At 37.5% G+C, this 26,055-nt stretch overlaps 1 protein-coding gene across 3 annotated transcripts in view; it reads left to right on the top strand.

Moving 5' to 3' along the window:
- Positions 1-499: 499 nt before the first annotated feature.
- The window catches only part of LOC131049113 (DUF21 domain-containing protein At2g14520), a 101,909-nt gene continuing 76,353 nt past the window's right edge, over positions 500-26,055 (top strand). The window contains exons 1-5 of one of the 3 annotated variants that reach the window (XM_057983136.2): positions 500-870; positions 14,040-14,116; positions 14,252-14,335; positions 14,521-14,634; positions 14,843-14,929. In XM_057983136.2, coding sequence (XP_057839119.1) covers positions 693-870; positions 14,040-14,116; positions 14,252-14,335; positions 14,521-14,634; positions 14,843-14,929 — 540 coding nt within the window. In that variant the 5' untranslated portion in view covers positions 500-692. The remainder of the gene's footprint in view (positions 871-14,039; positions 14,117-14,251; positions 14,336-14,520; positions 14,635-14,842; positions 14,930-26,055) is intronic. The other 2 variants (XM_057983137.2, XM_057983135.2) reach the window with 2 other exon arrangements.

Genomic DNA, 26,055 nt, shown 5'->3' with positions numbered 1-26,055 from the left:
TTAAATTTGTAACTACAAGATTGATCTTATGTTTACAAAAGAACAAGAGACATGAAAATAATTATGAATGTGTATAATTAGTCTATTGTTTAAATAGTAATAAATATATATACCAAAACATGTGGATGAAGAATATATAGAATTGAGGATATATATAGTTTTAAAAATAAAAATAAAAAATAAACTTAATTTCATATAAATATTAGGTATGACGTTCTCCTAAAATAAACATAAAAAAGGAAAAAGAAAAAATGTAAATATACAAATCTCTCTTTCCAGATATAAAGACCCACACTGTCACACTGTCTATTCCAGTATACAAATACAAATTATAGCCACATGTCTGATGTCACCCTCCTTCATTTATCTAACGGACACGTGACGTCACCACAGGCTTTTAATTTTCACTTTCTTCTCAATGACGTCACCACAGGCTTTTAATTTTCACTTTCTTCTCAATGACGTCACCACAGTCTTCTCATTTCAGTTTCTTCTACATAACTCTAACTCGTACGTTTTATTGGATGATTTTTACTCTTTAAAGCATCTGATTCTGAGTAAAAGTGCAAAGAGGGAAGTATCTGATTGTCTAACACTCAGTTGTTTGATCGAACCATTAAAATTCTTTCATTCATTCTGATATGGAGTAATATCTGAAGCAGCCACACTTTTGTCGATTTGAAGTTTCGGGGATGGCCGTGCAGTACGAATGCTGCGCTACCAAGTTCTGGATTTATGTGGGGATATGTTTATTTTTGGTGCTTTTTGCGGGACTGATGTCTGGGCTGACGCTCGGCCTCATGTCGCTCAGTTTGGTCGATTTGGAGGTGCTGCGAAAGTCCGGAAAGCCGCAGGATCGCAAGTATGCAGGTACGATTCGAACAGTGTGTTTTTAGAGGGTGATTTTAGAGATATTTAGCTGGATTAGTTTAGAGAAGTAAGTTTTTTATATCCGATCTTATGATTAATAGATTATAAGCTCGGCTGTTAAATTCGGCAAAATGTGAAGTTGCAGAGGTATCGGCGGCAAAATAGAGCTTCCTTTTCTTCTCTTTTGGGGTATTTGGGGCAAATTTAGTGGAACTTTAGATGGATTAGTATCTAGGGAAATGAAATCTTTGTGCCTTTTAAAGCTGTATAGGGAAATGAAATCTTTGTGCCTTTCTAAGCTTTCATAGATTCTAGAAACCTGAGAAATAGCAGAATAATTGTCTACAAAGATTGATTACTTTTTGGTATGGTTCGGAAATTCAGTTAAAGTTAGTCGTAAAATACTGCAGTTTTTGGTATATTTTGTCGTTCTTATGAGTAGATTTATTTGGACAAGTTGTTTGCAAGGGGATTATTAATAGACTTAATAGACTTTGTTAGATTCTATAAAAGGCCGGAAAACAAGAGGAGTTTAAATAATTGGATGAAGTCTGCTTTACGAGACACTATAGGGGCAGAAAAATTATTATTGTTTTTATTATATTTTGTGGATATGAGGGCAAATTTAAACGAAAACTTTAGTGTTCATGGAAGTTAAATCCCTGTATGATAATGTGCTTTGTCTGATTTTATGAAGAGAGCCGAGAACCCTGATGGCTTTATGTAATTTGTAAAATTTACTGAATGGGAGACATTGTTAGCAAATCTGGCTGGATCCGATTCAAATCTGCCCGGTCCAGATTTTTTGGACTGGCTTGATCTGCTGCATTTGGTCAGGATTTCTCAATTGCAATATGGACATTTTACTTTTTTTAAAAAAAATTTCCGGAGAACTACTTTTTTTTAACATCTAGAATGGAGTGAGTTTTTCGAACCTGTTAACTGTGATGAGAAGTAGCTACGGAATCTGCAGCAAATTATTCTTCGTTTTTGTCAATTTTTGCAGTAATTAGGGGAATTCTAGTGGAATTTTGGCCACATTAGTATTTTAGGAAAATGAAATCTTTAGAGCAATACTAAAGCTTTGTTAGAATCTTCGTAAGTGACATTAAAGGTTACAGAGTTCTACCGTACTTTCAGAGGTAATGATGTAATGTGCTGCCCTGTTTCCCTTAGTTGTTTTTGTTTTGAAATGTGCTTGGAGTGTGCTTTGCAATGATTTTGAATGATATAGAAAGTGCAGAAAATACAAATGCATGTAGCAATTAAACAAATCAGTGACAATATACAGAAATCCACAGGGCTGATATATTTAATTTCTGATTTGAAACTACAATATTTCTTAAAAGTATGAACAACCCAATTCATAAAATAGTATTACACATGTATTTCAAACATACCCAAAAAATGCAGCCATGAAATCGACTGAACTGATATTGAAATTAGCTAACTAACACTTGTAGTTTTAATGCCAAACTTCAATAACTTCTCCAAAGGTCATGAAATAGATAAAAATGGTGGTGTAGATCCTAAATGCCTCCAAAAGATGATTTTGCAGCTTTCAAACATAGGAAAATACCTCATAAATTTCCACGTACCAATACTAATGCTAATCTTCAATAACTTCTCCAAAGGTCATGAAATGGATAGAAATGGTGTGCATATCCTAAACGATTCCGAAAGATAATTTTGTAGCTTTCAAACAGAGGAAAATACCTCATAAATTCCCACATACTAATACCCAAGTTGGGCATTGCCTACAAGGGGTGACTTGAGCTAGAAAAAAATGCCAAACCAAAACCCACATATTATATATGTATCCTCATCACCTAGCCATAAGAAAACCTTTGAGACAATACCCAAAATAATATGACTTATTTTTGGAGATATTAGCGAAAATGTGAATCTCAGGGTAGTTGGAATTGTATACTGGAAAATGTATCAAAAAAACTCTTGAAACTTGAATAGCACTCAGCAAAACCAAACTAGAAATGCATTGTGAAATACCTATGAGATATCTCCAACAAATACCAACCAGAGTAGATCTTTCACTACCTTAGCTAGTTTTATTCAAGAGGGATTTTGTCCTCAGGAAGGCTGAGATGGACCAAGTCCAAATCTCTAGAACCACACAGGGTTTTCTCTAGAGAATAATTAGAAAATAATAAACTTAACATACCAAATGAGCTCTCAATTCCCCTTTTTTATAAGCCTTTTAAGGAACTTCCAAAAACTCCCTTTTAAAATCATTTAATTTAATAAGCCTTTTAACTCCAAAATGTGATTTAATTCACTTTTAAGACATTTTCGGCACTTAAAGTCACTTTTAAGCATCCCATCATTTAAAACTTTCCATTCTCATTCTAATGAGCTATAACATTGAGGTTCCTGATAAATAAATTTAATTAAAAATGCAACCTTAGTTAAAACATTTAAATATAGCTCAATAATGCACCCAATTAGTGACAATGGTCAAAATGCATCACAATTGAAATTTGATTGCGTACAAGAGATCCCAATGATGAAAGATGATAAAGAGACCTAATTGGGTGATTTACTATAAAATTATAAATAGATGCTCCCTCCAAGAATCTTGGAGCCCAAACTAGAAGTTAGAAATAATACATGAAAGCTAAGTCACCAGGTTCGAATTCGAATTCGAAGTTCGACAGCTTTGAAATTCGAATGGAGTTCGATGCGGAAAAAATTCGAAATGTATAAAATTCGAATTAAATTCGCCATATGTAATTTTAAATTTTTTTTTTAATAAATATGTGTAATATATCTATAAATTTGCGTAAATAGTTTAACATTGATAAATAGATTTGAAATCATTACAAAAAGATGACACATTTATAAACTATAAACCGTAGGAAACATATGCTTTCACTATTGCAAAGATGTTCTTTTGTCAAAAAGGTACAATAACAGTCAAAAACTTTAGAACTTTAAAATAACTCTAAGTCATCAAGAGCACTTGGCTGGGATGCCAAATCATCATCATCTGTATCACTACTCAGTTCATCATCTGCAAAGTCAGGCTCATCTGCATCTGGCATTGCTATGCCTTCAAGAGTTTGTTGTAAAGAAGTGTTCTTTGCTGATTTGTTCATCAGCAATTTCAAATTGCTGCGAACATAGACAAGATCTCCCAACTTTCTAGTCAGCAATTTGTTCCTTTTTTTGGAATGGATGTGGTCAAAGCAACTCCAGTTCCTCTCACAAGCTGATGAACTTGCTCCCTGACTCAAAATTTGGATAGCAAACTCTTGCAGTTCAGGAGCTGATGATCCATAAGAGATCCACCATCTATATCTAGGCATACGTGGCGAGTCATATTTGGCTTCTGCCCCTCCAAACATCCCTTCTCCTCTCTTGTATTGCCAACTTTGATCTCTGATTAGTGCTGCAATTTCTGGATTTGGTACATACCTGCTAATGGCTTGGTAAAGCCCTGCCATGATTTCATTATCACCCCTTCTATCAATAGAAAACAACTTAGGCTCCAAAAAGCAAGTTGTTGCATGTAAAGGTGTGTGCATCATTTTCCATCTGCAATCAACTGTCTCCCATATCTGCATATATTCTGCTTCTTCATTATTTAGTGCTTTTTGAATAGATTCCTTACATCGGTCCATGCTTTCATAAAGCATGCCAAGGCAAGGAGTGTCACCATCAACCATACGAAGCACGTCAACAATTGGTTCACATACAAGCAAAACTTTTGCTGCACTTTCTCAGAAATTGCTGTTTAGGATGATTTGCTCTATGTTCTTCCCCTTGGGGCCTTTAGAAAGCACTGAACTTTCCCACTGATTGGAACATATAACAGACCTCAAAGCTGCTTTTTCTTCAACCACTCTTTTCAAAGTGATATAATATGAAGCAAATCTTGCTTCACAAGGCCTCAACAATTCCTTTGATGCATGCTGCCTATAAATACTCAATGTGAGACGATGATTCCGTATGAAATTTGCAATTGCTCTCCCTCTATGAATAGCTTCATTTACCCATGGGAATTTAGCCAAGTCATGAAGCAACAAATCGAGACAATGGGCTGCACATGGGCTCCAATATATCTGTGGGTACTTCTCTACAATCAGCCTCCCAGCTCCCACACAATTTGCTGCACTATCAGTTACCATTTGAACCACATTTTCCATCCCTACTTCAAGAATGGCTTCCTCTAATATTTGAAAAATATACTCTGAAGTTTTTTTGCGGTTCATGGTGTCAATGACTTTCAAAAACACAACACCTTCAGGACAAGACACCAAAACATTAATCAATGGCCTTTGACACATATCTGACCATCCATCACTCAATATAGTGCAACCTGTTTCCTTCCAAGTGGCTTTGACATTAGCTAATTTTTCAGTCACTCTATCTTTTGACCTCTGCAAAAGAGTTGTCCTGATAGCCTCTGAACCTGGGGGTGTGTACCCTTTGCCAAACTCTACAATTTTCTGAACTGCATTACGGAAATGAGGATTTCTCGCAACATTGAATGGAATAGCACTTGTGTAAAACAAATCTGCAACTGCATCATCCACATGTTGTTTCTCTACTGGTTTCCAAAAGTTGTTCAGTGTTCCACTCTGTTTTGGTACACTCGCCGCTTCGGATTGCACAGAAGAGGAAGACATGGCAGATGTGAATCTAGATATATCTCCTTCAATTCTCTGTTTCTTTTGTGGCTTCTTCATTTTGCCTATCGTTGAAGCAACCAACTCTTTCTCTAGAATAGCTTTAAGTTCTGGAGTCGCACCTATGCATGCTTGAACACCTCCACCTGGACCCCCTGTATTAGCAAGGAAGTGGTCCCTAAGCCTTGTTAAAGTTCCAATAATATTTGCCTGACATATGTTACATTTGATGTGAGTTCCATTTCGAGTCACATGCTTCCATGCCTCAGAAGCTGATTTGGGAGGAGCCATTAAATGAAAATCTGCATGTTTGGAAAGAAAAATTAAAAAACACACTACTTTTATTTCAACCTTTTAAAAATATATAATATTAAACAATATAATAAAAAACCATTAATATAAAATTATAAATTATATAATAATAATATTAAACAACATTATAAATTTATAAATAAACATTATAAAGTATAAACTATTAATTAACCTAAAAAAATATTAAATAAACAACATTATTAAATAATAATAAACCTTAAAAAATATTAAATAAACAACATTATAAATTTATAAGCATTTAATAAACAACATTATAAATAAATAATAAACCTAAAAAAATATTAAATAAACAACATTATTAAATAAATAATAATAAAATTTATAAACAACATTATTAAATTGTTTATAAAAATATCAAACCTAAAAAAAATTAAAAAAATATAAAAATATATAATATAATATTACAAACTATTAATATAAAATCATAAATTTTTAAACATTAACATTATAAACAAAAAAAAAAATAATAAACTTAAAAAAAATGGCGGCCTACCTGTGCAGGTCGCGGACTGGTTGCAGACGTGTCGATGCTTGCCGGTGGCGTCATGGACTGCAGGTGGCGTCGCGGACTGGTGGTGACACGAGTTGGTGGCGTCGCGGACTGCAGGTGGCGTCGCGGACTGTAGGTGGCGACGTGAGCTGGTGGCATCGCCGACTGGTGGCGGCCGAGCAACTCTTGCGGTCAGGCAGACAAGGCTCCTTTGGCAACTCGTGTGGCGGTCGGGCAGAGTGGGCTCCGTTAGCAACTCGCGTGGGTGTGATTGCAACTCCTGCGGCCGCCCTTTTATAAAATCCACGACAAAACCCTAAAACGCAAACCCAAAAAAATAAAAAACACTTTATCACAAACCCTAATTTTTTTTTCTAATTTAATTGAATTTAATCGATTTTTTGCATAGTTTTTCAAGTTCACCGAATTTCAAACTTCAAGGTTCAAATTCGATCGAACCTGGTGACTTAGCATGAAAGTGTCATATGACTCCTCTAAAGCATTTGAGCTCATTGGTAAAATGAAATTACCCCTCTGAACAAGATGACGCAAACCCAAAAAGTCAACAACAAGTGCACGACTAGAGAACCCGAAAATGGGGACATTACAAATGACTACAAACTTGCAAAGTAAAATGGTTTGAAACCCTAGACCATGTTTGTTAGAGTTTGCGAATACTGTACAATTTGGCTGGTAAAATCATATATGTTATGCAATTTGAAATATTGCGTGCCAATGGTTACTCCAAACTATCCCTTAGGGTTTGGCTAATTTTAATATTTATTAGTGCCATTTGTAGTGAATATAATGGATGTTCTAGTTTGGAGAATTCACCCACCTTTTGGCCTTAGGAAGCTGTTGTAGAACAAACCAGCTTGAATTTGCAAAGTTCAAGTGGACATGGCCTTTGGATGACAGTTTTGATCATTGGAAGTTGAACTTTAACATGTGGTGAATTCCTAAATCTACTTAAGATGGTACAAAGAGCACATTTACTCGACAACAAGTCATTACTTCTAGCCTTGAATGAGAAGCCACATATATTTAAAATGCCCTAACACAAAAAAACATCTTGAACTTGTAACTTGACTGCCTTTGTAATTACTTTTGGAATGGTAACATCAAGTTAACTGCCTTGTCAGAACCTAACAATGCTCATTACATATGGTGATCTGTAATGTCCGCACTTTGAAATATAATTTAATAATAAATAATAATAATAAATTTAAGATACAAAAAAAAAAAAAAAAATTTAAAATATAAATGAATATAATTAAAATCTGATTAAGTAAATGAATGGTTAAAAGGCATGAAGTGATAAGTTGTGACTCCCCCAAATATGAAGTATAAAAGGGAGAAGAGAACTCATTTGAAGGGGGATAATTTTGGGAATCAGAAGTGCAGATCTGATTATGAAAGGTTGTATCACTTTTAAAGGGCAGATATAATGAAGAGCTGCACTCTTTCAAAAGGGCGCTAATTGTGAAAGGTTGTGCCCCTTGCAAAAGGGCATACATGATGAAGAGGTGTGACCTTTCCCTCACATTGAGAGATATAAAGGAAAGGAATCAAAGCATCCAGTGACATGGACCATCGATGAGATCAGATCAGATTAGAACAGTTAGGCACAAATGATATCTAATATTGATATTAATTGATTTCTATTATTAATTATCTTCCGATTATGTGTATCCTTAAGTAATAGTGATTATTATTAACTGATCCTTATTATTATAATATCCTGATTAATGTATTTGTAATTAATAATTACTGGCATTCACGATTTGTTATGAATGTTGCCGTGGTTTGGGAAAAGCGATGAAGGGAAAGGCAGCGACCTTTCAAAGGGGTTGCTGCCACTAAAAGACATGACCATTGGTGGTGGTCTTTCCACCACAGATAGGGGAGGATAAATAACCTCCACTACATTTGAGGAAGGGCATCGAACATGTAATGTCCCCATTTTGCGAGCATCAGAGTTTGTAAGAATTAGCCTATCATTTGACCCTCGTAGGCTAATAATTATTGATAGAGGGCCTTGTGTGGCAGTTATTTGGTGATTAGAGACATTACTCTTCAGTTGGATTCAGGTTTTGGCCTTTGCACAGGTTTTTTGACTCAGATTGGCACACTTACTATTTATAGTAAGTTACTATTTTGGGAGAGTCAGGGTTCCTATTAATAGAAAGACACCTGAGCAGAGCTTATTGGCAGTGTCAACCTTGATTGGGCCTTTGCAGCTATTTCTAGGCTTAGTTCGACATACTTACTATTTATAGTAAGTCACTATTCAGGGTTTCTATTTTTAGACAGGCATCCAATCACATGGAGAACAGGGAGAGTCGACTCTTGGCTCAGACGGTTTAGCAATCAGACAAGTACATCAAGAGATATTAAAGTTTAAGTGACTTAAGTGATTTATTTAATATTTTAATATTATTATAAAGTTCTAAAGTAACTTTATAATAATAAAGTCACTTTAATATAATAAAGTGCGTTAAGTGAATAATTTAATGTGGGAATAAATCTTTTATCCCACATTGGCCAGGAAGGTGTTTGAGCTCTCTTAAGGAAAGAATAAAAGGAAAGGCAAGAGTTCATTCTCGGCATCCAGTTGATGAATAGTATTTTGATTGATTTTTATTGTGGAGCCTAGGGCTTTCGCAATTTTCTTCTTTGATCATAGGAAACTAAAACTTCCTATTGATAGCAATTTTGAAGGTGTGAAATAACACCTGAATTATTGTAGTTGTGGGAAAGAATACTTCAGTTCTTTCATTTGTGCAAATTGGTGAAGCTTTTCTACAAGGGTTTGAAGTTTATTGTTGGAGAACATTTATAATTGGTTGTGAATCATCCTTCTTTGGCACATGGAGTTATATCATTCTTGTTGGGAGAGATTATCAACAAATTATTCGAGGTTTTAAGAGCAGATTGCAAGTTTGTTCTTGCTGCTCCAGTGCGCATGAATAGTGCTCATGAACAGTGCATGTGAACAGTGCACTACAGTGCCGTGAACAGTGCGCATGAACAGTGCACATGAACAGTGCCGTGAACAGTGCGCTACAGTAGTTTGAGTTCTATAGAAGGGGATTTAGAGAGGTTGAACAGCTATATATATGTGACAAGGGATTTGCATATGAGGAGAATCAAACCAATATATCAAGGCAGCCATTGAAATACCAGGTTTTCTATCTATGGTCATTGTATTAGAAAATCATTACTTCATTGCATCATTTTCTATTATGATTATATCATGAAATATTTGGAGGTTGCATATGTTTAATGGAGATATAATTTGCATATTCCACATTCATGGTAACATTCAACATTGATCAGCCATTTAGCTTTCATGCCAATTGTTTGCTTAAATGCCTAATGGCTGTAGGTGTACTTTGGGATGCATGACAAGTGTTTGTCTTAATGTCAACTACCTGTACTAGTTAATTTCAGTCATTACATATGTGTGGAAAGGTCTAAAACAGCTAGTATATCATTTCTATAACAACTTTACATTGTTAGAAACTTTCCATAACTTCATTTGCAGCCTACAAACCCAAAGAAGACAAAGAAAGAATTCACTACAGCGGCTTCAAACATTGTATGCCAAATGTTTGACAATATTCCTTGGTGTTCATATAAGCAAAACAGGGTTAGATTAGCCAAGGGATATTACAGAACAATCTTGGAAAAAGGGAGAACAAATAACAGATCAAACCTGCAACCATCACAAGGATAAGGCTATACTCTGAACATAGCATTCTTTTCTGAGGTGGAAGCAGAATCAACAATCACTTCAGTGTACACAAGTGAAACCGATTCATCCTGATTGAATAACAAGCAATCAATTAAATACATTAGACAGTGGGTTCGAGCAAACATAACTCCATTCATTTCCAGTGAATCAGTTCAAGGGGATTATAAGGATAATCTTCAACCATCAACATTCAGTCACAGCGAACAGGTGACTTCGCAATTCGAGTCAATAAGGAGATTAGGAGGAAGATCACCAGCATCAGCAAGTTGAAGATCACATTCATTTCCAGATTCGATTCACTTTCTGTAAATTGAATCAAGGAGGGTATTCAACACATTCTTAGTGAATGTTGAGACTTGGTCAAGGGTATTCTTAGTGAGTGTTGAGACTAGATCAAGAACATTCTCAGTGAATGTTGAGACTTGGTCAAGGATATTCTTAATGAATGTTGAGACTAAGGACATTCTTAGTGAATGTTGAGATTCCTAGAAAGGAATTAAGGCAGAGATTCTATATCTCTGAAGGTTTATTTAACAAGGAGCAAAACCGGAAGAGGGGACATTACATAATCATTTTACTGTGTAAATTCACATGAAAGTCCAAATAACAATTACTTTCTTTTTCATTTATAGCCTCTCTATTGACCTAAAAGGTATCAGGCTCAGAATTTTGAGACCCTTTGAACATGCCATTATACTGATATGTTAAACTTATACAAATGAAGAATTCAAGAGAAATTACAGAAAGAGGAACCATACCAAATGTTGCACATACAAAATTGATGTAACTGCATCATTTTTGATATTAAATAGCATATTTACAAGCCAACATGAGACCTCTCTTCCCTGACCTTTAACATTCATGTAGGTTAGTTGACCGAGGGATGTGTTTGTTAGAAAAGCAACTAACCAAAACTTTCATTAAGTGTATACTAGTAGTGCCAACAAGTGTAATGTGCAAAGGCATATTCAACTTTAATTTCATAACATGGCATAACTAATTATAAAATTGTTGTTTGCATCTACTTGTCTCTTTAAACAAGTCAGCTTCCTTTCCAACAACAAACTTGAGTATGGTAACTAAATATTTGAAGCGCCATCAAAAGTAAAGGTAGGACAAGGAAGATGTTCTTGATTGCATTGGAACTGAAGTAGAGAGTACTAAGGTGCAGAATTAGATGGTTGTGCTAATGCTCTTGGTAAGCTAGACCCTAAAGATCCTTTTGTACCAATATTGACTTCACCTTTGCTCAAAGGGCTTATACCTCCTTCTACTTAGGTTTGGGTAGTGTGCTTTCTTTACTTGTGAGTGTGTGATCACCATTACTTCTTCATCTTCCTCTCATTCATGTTGTGCTCTTCTTCTCACATCATTACATCATCTACAACTGCTTTCTTCTTGTTGTGCCTAGACTTGCTTTTCTGCCTTCTTTTGGAACTTGACTTGGTGAAGTTGAGACCCATTTGTCTCCATCTGAAAATTTTAGGCCATAAGTGGCCAGAATCAGTGCCAGGCTTTGTACTTTCACCAAATGTAGACGGAGAGTATGCCAGGCTTTGTAGTTTCACCAAATGTAGACGGAGAGTATACGAAGAAGTCCTACGGCAGCTTGAGATATATAGAAACCCTTATGCTTTAGGCATTGACAATTTTTTGCTTTACTCAACAAGTCTCCTCACTTTTAGGTTTCCTCCCAACTCAGGTACCTGATTGTAATGTGAGCTTTACTTTACACTTCAGGAGTGATGAATGGGAAGGAGAATTGACAGCAGCAGTCTTGCAGCAGTGGAGAGTCACCATCTTATTATAATAGAGTTCGGCGTAATGAAGGACTTCTATCAGGGTTTGATTAGAACAAATAGGTGGCAAATGCTAACCTTCTGCTCTTTTTGCTGATGATATGGATGCTTTTGAGGGATCTGATTCCCCAAATTTGAATTATGCTTTGTTTATTGTAATTTTGTCCTTAAGTTGCCAAGAGCATGAAAGGGTTTTCATCCTTCCAACTCTTAGTCCACCTTGGAGGGTTTTTGCCCCCCCTTGACCGAGATGGGATTTTCATCCAAAATCGATAAGAGCGATAAGGATTTTCCAGTTTCCTCCTTATCCTCTCGTGAACTTGGAAGGGATTTTGTTCTTCCTATTTGCAAGACACTTCCTCAAATTCAAAACTGATTGCTTGGTGTATTTGCTAGATTATCGCTGATTGCTTTGGCTGATAGATATTTTTTTGATGGATTGATGAGTAAATGCTTGAATGATTTTATGCTTGAACGAATTATCTCCATATCTCTCTATATCTTCTTTACGGAGGAGTCACACCCTTTCACATGCTATTGCTACTCTTGAAAACATAATTTAATTTACTTACAAAGTCATGTAAGGTTCTAATCCTAGTTGATTGCTCGAATGCTTGTTCCCTTTATGAATTGATGATTTATTCAATGATTCTCTCAATGAAATGATTTGCCCATTATACCCATTTCTTGAAGAAGTCACCGCTCTTCACAAGTAATGAGTCACCACCCTTCACAAGAAGTGAGTCACCACCCTTCACTACTGCCTTTTTGAGAATAATCATTTATTTCCAAATTGATTGATTGCTTCTTTCATTCATGTCTCTTCTGATAGAATGATCTCTCCTTTATACTTAATCCTTGAATAGTCATAACTCTTTATTTCATGCCTTTTGATCATTCATTAAACTAAATTAAATTTTTATTACATTACATTATTTTTATTTTTATTTTTATTATTATTTATTATCGCATCTCATGGATAAAAGGGGAGATTACATTTATTTATACTTTGAGGGTACTTGTTATGTATCCAAGAATTCATGGTAACAAGTTTTGTATCCTTGGGTTCTCCTTGCTAGGAGAATACTGTTTGTTATGATTGTCCACTATTTTTGGTTTTCAGCTTGGTTGGATAGGTTGATTCTTGGAGTAATCATTTTCTTGTTTGAAGCTGGTCTTATTCTGATTTTGATGTAGACTCTTAAGATGCTCTGTATTTGTGCTCTCTTTATGCCAATATAAATAAAACAAGTCCTTATATTGTCCTGAAGCAATCTTATTGATCATATTTTATCTTGGGATTGAAACCCATTAGTAAAATAAAGCAAGTTAGCAATATAGAGCTTTTCCAACATACATCCCTTCATGTCAGACCGTTTAAGGTTGTGGCATTCGAGCTTCGACTGTACATTTCCTGGATGTTAAAATTGGACTCATAAATATTAAATAGGCAAATAAAATTATGTATAAGTGCTAGAATGGGTTTCATTACAAAGTGCATTTTGAATTGCTGCAGATGTGTGATAAAACATTTATGGAGTGCCAGTATGGGGCTCATTATAAAATGCATGACTGATCTGTAGTTCCACAAAGCCAAAATGCATGTCATATTCCATAAAGCACAATTGCAATTACATCAGATTTGAGTTATTGCTCTTAGGGTAACTCAAGCTCTTGTTAAAATTGTATTTATGCCTGCCTGTCTATTCAGCATAGAAGTTTGGAGTTATTTAGTGAAAGGGGATGCTCAAAATCTGCTGTCATAGGTTGTAAATTGTGACCTGGATCTTGTTATTTTCAAGACTCCTAGTATTCATAATTTGATTTATTAGTTGGTTTGAAATAAATAAATTTGTCCATCTAATTATTTTGGAGGACAATTTCTAAGTCTAACACCGATGCTTGTTACAAAATTCTATTTAATAGATTTCTATATCATTTTCATAGAATAAGTTTTGGGATCCCTTTCATTGTCTCTTCTCTTGTGGATTCTAGATTCTAGATCAAGGCTGTCAATTCTAGTTATTGAAGTATGGCATTTGTCCTAGATGGTTTTACATTGTCAATGTGCTTGCCAAATAAAATATTAACAATATTATTATGCTGAAATAATGAAATTGATAGTATTGATACATTTGTGACAGCTAAAATTATGCCTGTGGTGAAAAAACAACATTTGTTGTTGTGTACGCTTCTGATATGCAACGCTCTTGCTATGGAGGTATCTTGGAATTGTATAGAATATTCTTAAATTCAGTTGTTTTTGTATATCACCCACGATACACATTCAGTGACATGCTGATAGGCCCAGTCAAGAACTGAGTTAAAAAATAATCATTATGGTAATGTTGGGCAGGCACTTCCTATTTTCTTGGATGGCTTAGTGTCACCATGGGGTGCTATTTTAATATCTGTTACTCTGATACTCTTGTTTGGAGAGGTAAGGTGATTTGACTGCATCATTTTCAAATTATCTAATTTTTTAATTTTTCGGATTTTTATCTATTTATGTTATCTTCAACAGGTTATGTGCCATTGTATTTCATTCCAATGTGTAAGCATGCAAGACTAATGTCAAGTGGGTAACTTGTGAATAAACAGCTAAGATTTCATTTTGTTGAGCAGATTATACCTCAATCCGTTTGTTCTCGATATGGTTTAGCAGTTGGTGCTACAGTGGCACCTGTGGTTCGTGTGCTTGTTTGGATCTGTTTTCCAATTGCATGGCCAATAAGTAAGGTGTTGTGAAAATCCTTTCCTTTGTGTTAGCACAACATTTTAGCTGCTTTTATTTCAACTTCTAATTGAATCAGAAACATCAACATCTAGAAAATTTGTTGTTCATTCAATGAAACATGTTTCTTCTCTATACGATAAAATGTTGTTTTAAGTTCAGAGAGTGTTTTTCTTTGCCCTAATAAAATTATATTTGACAATAATGGTGTAGCTCTTGGATTTGTTGTTGGGCGAAGGACATGATGCTCTCTTTCGTAGAGCTGAATTGAAAACATTGGTGAATTTGCATGGAAACGAGGTATTAGACATTAACCTATAACTCATTTATTGGCATAAAACTTCCTAAGTGTTTAATTTATCCATAGGATGAAAATTTGATAGTCTCATGTTTGTCTACTTCAAGAAATTGTATGTATAGAAGAAGCCCACATGTAAGCAAGGTCATTGGCATGTTATCCTTTGGCATGCTTTTTATTATTCTTTAATAATTACAAATACCAATTACAAAATTCTTAGTTCTCAATTTTTTTGTTCTAACTTGTTATGGAATTGAGCATTTTTACGGAACCTCAATCCTAAACCTTAGAACCTAGTTAAGAAAAATGGTTTTTTAGTTTAATACAAAAGGATGCCTTGTAACCAAATAAGATCATTCAGTATTAGATCTCTCTAAGTAATATCCCCTTTTTTAATTTATTTAGATTTGGGTCACATTCTTGCTTGGGTGGGATTTTGTATTTTCTTAATATTGGTATACCTTTCCTTCATTCTTTGCACTTGTACTTTCTCAATCCTTTGTCTTCATCAAATTTTTGGGTTTCCATTTCCCTAATTGCAATGGCAATGGGTATGTAGTATCTTTGATCCCAGTGTATTGGTTATGCCAAAAATCCCTTTATTCTTCTTGCATTAGGTATCGCCAACTCTTGATCCCTATCTCCTTCAATATTGGGCATCTCCAAAATCAATCTTTTCTATTCTATTGCTCTCCCTATTGGGACCAAGGATGGTTGCATCCTACATTTCATTTCTCAAACCCCCAACCTTGGACCTTCATTATGTAATTGAACATAATGAGTGGGATCCCAGATCCCAATACCCTAGTTCCCCTTGACATTGCATTCCTTAGGCATGCAAATCCCCAAACCCTCGCATTATCGCTTCCTTTAGGCATGCGAACTTCTAAACTCTCAACATCGATCCTTGGGAGTGTATGCTCTACTCGTTCTTCAAGCATACTTTTTTTCAGATCCTTGCCTTTTGACATGCTCTTTAATGGACCCCTTGTTTGAACAAAGGAATTCATTGATCATGAGAGTTGACCAAGGATGCCATTAATGGGCTCAAAATTTGAATATAAAATGGTGAAACTTTTTCAAATGTCTCTTAGCATGTGTGGGCCTATGCTAGGCCTTCAACCTCTATATAAGGTAGGCAATTTCAGCAGTTTTGGACATCTCATCAACAAACCTCAAATTGCAAAGTCAAGCATCGTGTCCATATATATTCCTCTTTCCAAGTCCACATCCAAACAAAGATGCAATCGCTAATGATTTGGCTCACACCATAATAGAGATCTCCCCTACCAAGAAGAGTCCCCCTCCTACCAGGAACCCATTCTCATAAGGAAGACCCGTGTGAGAATAGCAAGGTCCGCGCTCAAGGAATATATCATACCAACTATAATAAGGAAGCCATTCCTTCTTCAAACACACACAATTTGTCCTCTTCATTAATTTATTCCAAGCAACAAAGAATACTTGGCCCGATAATATATGTCTCCCCTTTTATTAATTGATTCATACAATGTAAATGGTATTCTTTATTTTCCCACGCGACCAAGATTTTCTATGGCAATTCTTACTTTATGAATTGATTCCTTTAGATATAATATTATTGTTTCTTCACAGAGATCAATATGAAACTCACTAGATAATTACAAAAAATATCAATAAACCTCCAGCATCTACAAATTTGTCTCATAATGAGACAACAAATTTGACAATCTCCATCTATGAATGCACGGTGAAGTACTTGAATGATTTCTCCAACTCTAGCTAGGGCAGATAGTTTCACGAATGAAACTAACAAACCCTTCGTGTTTTTGTCCTAGGGCTCGAGCTCCAAGAAGCTCTCCAAAACAATATTAGAAAATAACCAAGCATGTCTAAAATGATGCCCAAGATGCTCTTTTATAACCACTGGAGAAGCTTCTAGACACCTTTTAAACCTTTTAGGTTTTCCCTCTCTTTTTAATTTAAATTTGAACTATGGGAAATAATAAAGTGACTTTATTAAAATCTTAAAATCTCACTTAGTTAACCATTAAAATAACTTAATAACTTTATTAAATTAATTAAATTATATTATTCTTTTAATATGCTTTTGATGGAAATATTAAATAATTAATTTAATTAATTCCCTTGATCCCGACTATATGAAAGATCCCCAATCCAATTTTTCCCAAAACCGAACCAAAATTTGAGGGTATGTGCAAATGTTTGTTGCTGATAAATCTCTGGCCAGCGTATATTAAGTGCGGCTTTGACTGATTTCTTTGTTTTGTTTGGGTTTTTGAGGGTTTTTGAACAATGTTTTGAATGCTAAGTGAAAGAAATAGCTGATACAATATAGAATAATGCATAACACATTAAGAAGGCAATTAAGATAACTTCCTTCCACTTAAAAAGACCTATGTACATACCTTTAACTGAGCATTAAAGTCTGATACAAATTTTCAGCCAGATAGAATATAAGAAATCAGCTTTAATATTAGCTACAACGTCAAATACACCCTAGGGTTTGATACCCTTATTTCCAAAATCGAGTGGCTGGCTGAGAATAGGCTGGAAATGAGTGGTGATGACCTCTAGAAGGTTTGCCTTGCAATTAATTGATAGAAACCTGTCCTCAAACCGATAAATCTACACTAAAATCCCCAATGAAGGCTGCCAAATGCACATTGAAGCTGAATATTGATATAACCTGTCACCAAGAGAGATGAGTTTTCGTCCAAATCTCCAAATTCTTCCAGAATTTTGTGTTCCTTGAAACCCTCAAGCAAGCTGCTGAAACCCTCAAGCAAGTTGCTGATCTGAAAATTGGAAGCATAAGAATGAGAGCAATGCTATAAAAGTTGTTTTTTATAAGTGTTTGGTCCCTACGGTGAGGTTGGTAAACTCACGGATAAACAAAGATATTCCACATGTATCAACAACTCATGTAACAAGAACATTCATGTATATTAAAGCATAGATAACAATTACAGAAACAGATATGGCAGAATTATGATATCTTTATTTCATTCCAAATATGCTAGTACAATGCTAACTTGCCAAGGTTCCATCAGTACACTATATAGACCCGATGGTTGGCTAGGCTGCCAACCGTCACAACCTACCAACTACCAACTACCCCACGGGAACCTCTCGGCAACCCATGCATAACAAAACCTAAACACCCCAAACAACTATAAACTAACATGTGTTATTAGCCCCTAACATCAACCCCCCCCCAAAAGTAGTCATCTTCCAGACGACTAGAACAAACAGGAGTTGGAACGACAAAACAAAAAATACTAAGACTTATGAGGGGGAGGAGGCGTCCTTGTCGTGGCCGAAGAAGAAGGCTGCCGTCCTGTGTGGAGCCGGAGGTTCTTCTCAGCAGTCAGCCATCGCTCGCATGCCTTCTTGACCATGTGTGCAGCCTCCAATAATTTTTTGTCTTTCTGCTCTGCTTGCAAAGTCAAGTCAGCCACCTTCGCTGCAAGTACCCTTGACTCCGCCTCCTGCCTGCTGCAACGAGCATCGTTAGTGGCCACCTTCGCCTCCAACTCAACCCTCAAGATCTTCTCCACTGTGGCCAACTGCTCACGCTGTTCCACCTCTTTCTCAAATTTCACGACGTACAGTTGCTATTTCTGTTGCTCCATCTTACATTGTCTCATCTGCAAGTAGACATCTCGGAACAACCCCTCCATACTGCGCAAGATGGCTCCCAAGGTGCCAACTCCCTCCACCAATCGCATGTGCTTCCACTCCTGCACCATTTCCGGCGTACCATTGTCGGGTCACCCCCGCTGCTCGAAGTGGCGTGCAAACTCCTCACACCCTGAAGCCATGAAGTGCAATAGCTTCTTAACGTTAGTTGAGTTGCTGCCATCCATATGTTTAGCCAATTGTGCCATACCTCGAGCTATGTCCGATATCCCTTGTAACTCCCCAAGGAACTGCTGAAGGGAGCCTACTGGATCGCTAAAGTCTGGCGGTGTAATATGTAGCCCTGCCAGTGGTCCTCCAGACCCGCTATCCTCTACATCAATGATTTTCTGATCATGTCCACTTCCCCAGTCTCCATGTCCAGCTCCTCTGCGGACATCATCTTGTCCTGAACCTAATCTATGATAGGAGTAGCCCTATGCTGTGTCTTGCCTTGGCCAACTGCCATTCTGTGGGGTGAAGGCAAAGTGGGGAGTTGAGGTGCAAGTGCAAACTGCCCGAGCCACCTGTCCAAGGATGCATCTATATCATCGTCAACCAGTGTGCCCAACACCGCCAACTCCTCCTAGTCATCCCCTCTTTCCGTGTCTGCCATCAGTATGTCCACAGACTCCTTCCCTCTAGGGGGTGTCGTGCTGCCCTCAACCGCTATGGTCACCTCCTTCGTACTAGTACATGTCGTACTAGTACCTGCCTCCTGTACGGCCACCTCCTAGCTCTCATCACTCTGCATGGTGTCCGCTTTCGTTGCCTACTGTACATCCATCCCTCCCACCATACGGTCCACCACTATTGTGCCGTCTAAGTCTCTACTCGTACGGTCTGTTGGTCCACTAGTACGGTCTATTGCTGTTGGTACGACTTGTGGTTCTAGTACAACCAGGCCTATCTACGGCAGCAACACCCGCCTTGTGCTGAAGGATCCTGTTGTGACCATTTCACACATCGCCCCATTAGAATGGGGACCCCCTCTTTTTGCCTTAGGTTTTGCTTTCTCTTTGCTTGTTTTTCTCTCTGCTTTTAGGGTTTTGAGTGAGTGAGTGGTTTGCCTGGGCTGGCTAGATTAGGGCTAAACCTTGGAAGCTCGTTTTAGGGTTTCTTTCAAGCTAAGTCTAGTCTTATTTAGGGAGGTTGTTAGTCGTCTGCCTGAAGCCTCAAGATTGCCAGAATGAAGCATGCCTTTCAGGAGAGTCAAGATTGGTTAGATCAAGGAACAGGGAGAATAGGTCTCAGGTCAGGTCTAGATTGAAAGAGGGTTTTTCTTGTCAGGGTCCTATTTATTTCCTTGTCTGAGTCGGTTGAGCAGAGCCAGTGAAGAAAAGGAGTTGGTTTGATCAAGTTTGATGAAGGATGAAGCGAATCAAGGTAACATATAGCCTGGAAATGTCAAAATCGCTCCTGACCCTTCCAGAGGGTCCAGGGCGAAAATCCTTGTAGACCTCCTTTTCTTCTCATTTTTGACTGAATGATGCTTTCTAGGGCATGTCTGGAGGTGAATTGATGTGTTCTTGCCTGGAGAGGGATTTGATTGATTTTTGAAGAGCAAGATGATGCCTGAAAGAGGAATTTTGCTCCTGACCCTTCCAAAGGGTCCAGAGCGAATTTTATCCTAAACACTATTTTTTTTGCCTTGGATAGACTTGCAATCCTGTTCCTAGCCTAGAAAAAGACCTAACTTGGCCTTATGAGGTGGTTTAAAACTTGAAAACTGAGCAATTTGGCCTGGAATGGAGATTTCGCTCCTGACCCTTCCAGAGGGTCCAGAGCGAAAATCTTGTTAGAGCTTATTTCTTCCTAACTTTGGCTAAGTTCTCATGTGCAGGGTCTCTTGGAATGAAGATTGGACATCATTTGGTACCTTTAAAGATTTGGAAGCTTGCAAAATGAAAGATTTTTGGACAAGAAGGGAAAATCGCTCCTGACCCTTCCAAAGGGTCCAGGGCGAAATTCCCAAAAGGCTCTTATTTTGCAATGAAGAAGGTCAAGTTTTTGACATGAATGGAAGAAGAATAGCTTGTTTTTGCCTCCTGAAGAAGTTTCAAATTGAAAAAATGAAGGATTTTTCCCAAAAGGAGAATTTTTGCTCTTGACCCTTCCAGAGGGTCCAGGGCGAAAATTCCTCAATCACCTATTTTCTTGCAAAGTCAAGTCAAGCTTTGGTTTTTATGGCATGGATGAGAGAGGAATAGTGTTTTCTTCCTTTGAGAGGTGAATTCAACTTGAAAGGATGATGGAATAAGCCTAAAACTTAATTTTCGCTCCTGACCATTCCAAAGGGTCCAAAGCGAAAATTTCTATAGGAGATATTTCTTGCTCAGTTTAGTCGAATTGAAGTGTCAAAGGCATGATGAAAGGAAGAAAGAGCATATTGAAACCCTTAGGCATGTTTAGAAGTGATGAAAACGAAGGATTCTGGCCAGGAAAGGAAATTTCGCTCCTGACCCTTCCAAAGGGTCCAGAGCGAAATTCCTTGTAAGCCTATTTTTGAGTCTTTCTTGGACATGAGACTTTATTCCTAGCATGATGAAACATGAAATCCCACTTGGCAAAGAAGTTTTAAGGTGAAGAAATGAAGATTTTTGGTCAAGATTGTAATTTTCGCTCCTGACCCTTCCAGAGGGTCCAGAGCGAATTTCCTTAAAAACACCTTTTGCTATCAAGTTTTGTTAAGCCGAGTATGGGATAAGGTCAAGCATAGAAAGAATTACCCCTGGGAGTGAATTGAGGTTGCAAGAAATCATCAAAAAGTGAAGGAATTGAGCCAAATGGTGAATTTCGCTCCTGACCCTTCCAAAGGGTCCAGAGCGAAATTCCTAAAAAACACCTATTTTCTTGCAAGGTCAAGGCAACTTTTTAGATTTTATGCCTTGAATGGGTGTGAAGAAGTGTGTTTTGCCTTTTGAAGATGATTGAGATGGTCAAGAGGAAGCAATTAAGCCTAGAACATGATTTTCGCTCTTGACCCTTCCAAAGGGTCTAGGGCGAAAATCCTAAAACCTATCTTTTCTTCCAAAGATTGGACTAGACCAAGCTTAGACATGGGTTTGAGAGGAATTTTGAATTGCCTTGAAGTGGAATTGGATTGCTAAGAATGAAAATTTTGAAGCCAAGAGGGAAATTCGCTCCTGACCTTTCCAAAGGGTCCAGAGCGAAATTTCCAAATTCTCCCTTTTTCTTGCAAATTTAAGACAAGATTTTGCTATTCATGACTTGGATGGGAGTGAGGCGTGATGTTCCATGCCTTGGAAATGATTTGAAGATGAAAGGATGAAGGAATTGCCCTAAAACCTAAAAATCGCTCCTGACCCTTCCAAAGGGTCCAGACCGAAAAATCCAAAACTAGTGCATTCCTTTCAAGTTTGTGCTAAGACAAGGCTAAACCAAGCTGGAAATTTCCCTTGAGACCACCTTTGAGTGGATTTTTGTTCCAAAAAATGATGATTCTAGGTCAGAGAAGGATTTTCGCTCCTGACCTTTCCAAAGGGTCCAGGGCGAAAATCTCAAAATCCCCTATTTTGCCTTGCAGGAACAAACCAAGCTTGGATGGAGTGAATGAAGAAGACCATTGCCTAGCCTTGAGGGGTGGATTCAAGACAAAATGATGGAGTAAGCCTAAACAAGAAAAATCGCTCCTGACCCTTCCAGAGGGTCCAGGGCGAAAAACCCTAAAATAACCTTTTTCTCCCAAATTTGAGTAAGACTAAGCCTGGACTACAATGAAAGAACCTATTTGGAATGCCTTGAAGAGGTTTTGAACCTTCAAAAATGAGAATTTTGAGCTCAGGAGAGGATTTCGCTCCTGACCCTTCCAAAGGGTCCAAGGCGAAATTCCCAAAAATGCAATATTTCCTTCAAAGTTTTGATGAGCTAACCCAATAATGGAGATAAATGAACCCTGGAGATTGCCTTGGAGGAGGTCAACGATCAAATTAAGGTGAATTTTGACCTAATAAGCAAAAATCGCTCTTGACCCTTCCAAAGGGTCCAGGGCGAAATTTACATTTTCACCTAATTTCCTCATGTGAAATGATAAAAGTTTGAAATGCAAGACTTTGATTAGGTCAAAACAAACATAAGCTTGCCTTCCGAGAGATTTTGGAGTCGAAAACAAGGTATTTAGGACCTAATTTGAAAAATCGCTCCTGACCCTTCCAAAGGGTCCAGGGAGAAATTCTTGAAAACACCTATTATTCACCTTGTTTAGGCTAAGTTGAAGGCAAAATGCAAAATTGTGATGGCAAACCTAGGTTGTGAAGATTTTGATTCATGAAGCAAACTAGCCTAGATGAGAATTCAAACAAGTCTTGAAATAATTTAGGCCTTCATCACTTTGGATATTTCAGTGCCTAAGAGGCAAAGAGCCTTCATTAAGCCTTGATCAAACCTTGATGTTCCTCAATTTTCACTAAATTAGCCAAATTCAAGACATTTGGGGAGTCTATATCAAGTTCACATGAATTAAGGCATTTGCAATTTAATTAATTAATTTCTAGGCCTTGAAATAATTGAAAAAAATCCACCTTTGAGCTTTGGAATTAATTTAAAAAATTAAAAAATTATGCTTGAGCGCTCAAAAATCATTATTGTGCCTTTACAAACAAGTCGGCCATCTTTTGAGAGGAGTTTTATTTTATTTTATTCCCTATTTGCCAAGTCGGCCTTGAGGGAAATCAGGGTGAGCGCCCTATATAGGGGAGGTGTATTGTAGCATATTCAAATCATTCTTTCATTATCTCTCATGCGAACTTGAAGAACATATTTGGAGGTGTGAAATTGAGCAAGTTGGAGGATAATTTCCAGATTTTGGAAGGTGTTTGAAGGCGAATTTCCAGATTTTGAGAAGCTAGTGGAAGGCGAAGCTTTTTGAAGGCTAATTGAGGCGTAATTCATCCAAAGGAAGACCACAGTTCAATCCTTATTCAGCAAAGTCTGATCTTCTTTCTTCATTTTTCAAGGTTCATAGTTAGGCTTTCAAAGGAGAAGGTATGAAGAATCCTTTTTGAAGTTCTTATTCAAGACTTGTTTTGATTTCCATAGCAATCTTTTAAAGTCTAAGTCTTGAAAAAAAAAATCTAATTTCCATTCATAATTAATTTGAAAATTTAGAATTTTTGGATTTATCATGTCATTTTCAAATTAATGTTTTTGGAATCATTCCCTTTGAAAGGTCTTAAATTCTATGCTTTAAGGTATGATGCTTAAAGACTAATTTTAAATTTTTGTGTCGGCATCAAATGACAACCCCCAAAGCCGGAGGATCTACTAGTCGGTAGGCTCTCATCAAGGAAGATCAGAGGAGCGACGAATTGGAGACTAGGATCGTGTCCAAGTGGAATAATATCGGAGACACCAACTTAGGAAACTTCAATGTGAAGAAGTTTCGAGAAGTCCCCTATATTGGCAAGCCATCACCTGTTGTGAGGAGGATAATTGAGAGTGGCATCATCAAGGCTGCAGGTTTCCCTCCCGCAGTCAAGTGTCATGAGCTGATGGTCGAGTGTGCCCGCCACTATGACTCACAATCAAGGATGATCGTAACCAAAGACGGGAACATCTTAGCCTACCTTTCAGAGGAAGCTATAGGCGAAGCTCTTCATCTTCTGGACCATAAAGACATGATCTACAAGAGCTTGGAGGAGCAAGGTCGATCTATGAAGATGACCCTGAGTCTTGTTTGAACTTCATCAATAAGAATTGGTTGCTCAAAAGTCGGCCTCGCCTGAACAAGATTCCCAATACACCACATAGGATTGACTTCCAGGAGGAATACAGAGACTTGATAACTTTGCTCAATCGAGTTACAGGTGCTTCTCAGGCCTTCTTCTTCGACAAGTGGATGTTCTTCTTCATACAAGTGATAGTCCAAGGAAAATGAATGCTTCATTGGGCCAGAATCATTAGCAATTGTCTGGACGTGCAGTTGAGAAGGCTAAGACCCACCAAATCATTCCACATGAGCTCGTATGTTATATATGCCTTGATCAGGAGTTTTGAGTATGCAGGGCTACCTCACAGAGGAGTGATTAGAAGAGGACCCAGAGAAATAAGAGTTTGTGATTCTTATGTTCATCTGCATCATCCGCCTAGAAGTGACTACAAGTTAGTTAATGACACCTTCACGATGAACATTACCAGGATATTGCAAGGAGGAATTCACAATCGACTGTCTTTGGATGCACAAGAGCTTGTGAAGAAGTATGGTGCATGGTTCATTCAGTTTAAAAAATTCACATACATCAGAGTTCATGGGTGTCCTTCACCTCCCTACATGTTGCCAAGATATCCAACATACAGGATAGTTCTACTTGAGGTGACTAGACGGTTGGCAGCATATGCGAAGGCATCCAGACACAAGCATGGAAATGGAATTCCCGTGCCCATCATACTAGGGAATTCAGTTGAAGTGTGTCCTAATACTCAAGCTGTGGAAGATGCAGAAAAGGAATTATCTTTATACTCATTCACATCCTTTGCCTCGCGAGAGAATTTTGATCCTCATGGTTATATGGAGGAGACAGTCGGCAGGAAGTACAAGCATGAGTTTCAGGTGGAGGACTTTTGGATGAATCTCCTAGGTGATTTAGAGGTCAAAAGAAAGATGCATTCCAGGCTACCCTTAGATCTCATCAGGAAATGCAAAGTTTATAGAGTAGCTGATCAAGCCCAGGATAATGGTAGATACCTATAGTCATCCTATGAGAAAGAAGACAAAGAAGTGAAGATAGATTGGAATGAGCTCGAGATTTTAGACTTGAGAGCTTTGATGGCTCCCGTTTTATCCTGCACTCGCAGATGGGTGGATGTACAACATCAAAAGTTGAAGGAGCAGAATGTACCAATGACATTCACTTTGGAGGCAAGATCTGAAGAAGGAGAAGCAAGTGTGAGTGAGAATACTTCTCATTCCAAAGGCTCAAAGAGGAAAGAAGGACCTGAGAAGAGAGAACCTTCTAAGAAGAAGCAGAAAACAAATCCTGATCACCCACCAAGCACATCTTCTAGGCATGAAAAGGAGGCGAGTCAAGGGGAAGATCAGAGGCAGATAGTATATGAAGTTGATGAGTCTATGGAATCCATGGTACAAAATGATAAACAAGAGAAAGGACAGACACCTAAGCATTCATCAAGTCAATCTCCCCAAGTTGATGCTAATGAGCAACACGAAGAAAAGAATGATGATGAAGCAACATCTCCTTTCCGGGAAGATAGACCACTACCTAAAGAAATACAAGGGAAACAAGATCTGCCATTCCTGATTGGCTGAAAGAGAGACTAACAAAGGTAGTTGTGGTTGAAGAAGAAGAAGATGTGTTTGACTTGGAAAGCCTTATAGGCAATTCTCATGAGGTAATGGAAAAGAAGAAGGCCACAAAGATGTCTAAGGTAATTAGAGATGAGACAGGATCCAGGAAAGTGCAGGTAGCTA

Source organism: Cryptomeria japonica, chromosome 3 (genome assembly GCF_030272615.1).
Source record: "Cryptomeria japonica chromosome 3, Sugi_1.0, whole genome shotgun sequence".
Classification (NCBI taxonomy): domain Eukaryota; kingdom Viridiplantae; phylum Streptophyta; class Pinopsida; order Cupressales; family Cupressaceae; genus Cryptomeria; species Cryptomeria japonica.
The sequence above is the reverse complement of the archived record's forward strand: the minus strand, read 5'-3'. Positions and strand labels throughout refer to the sequence as shown.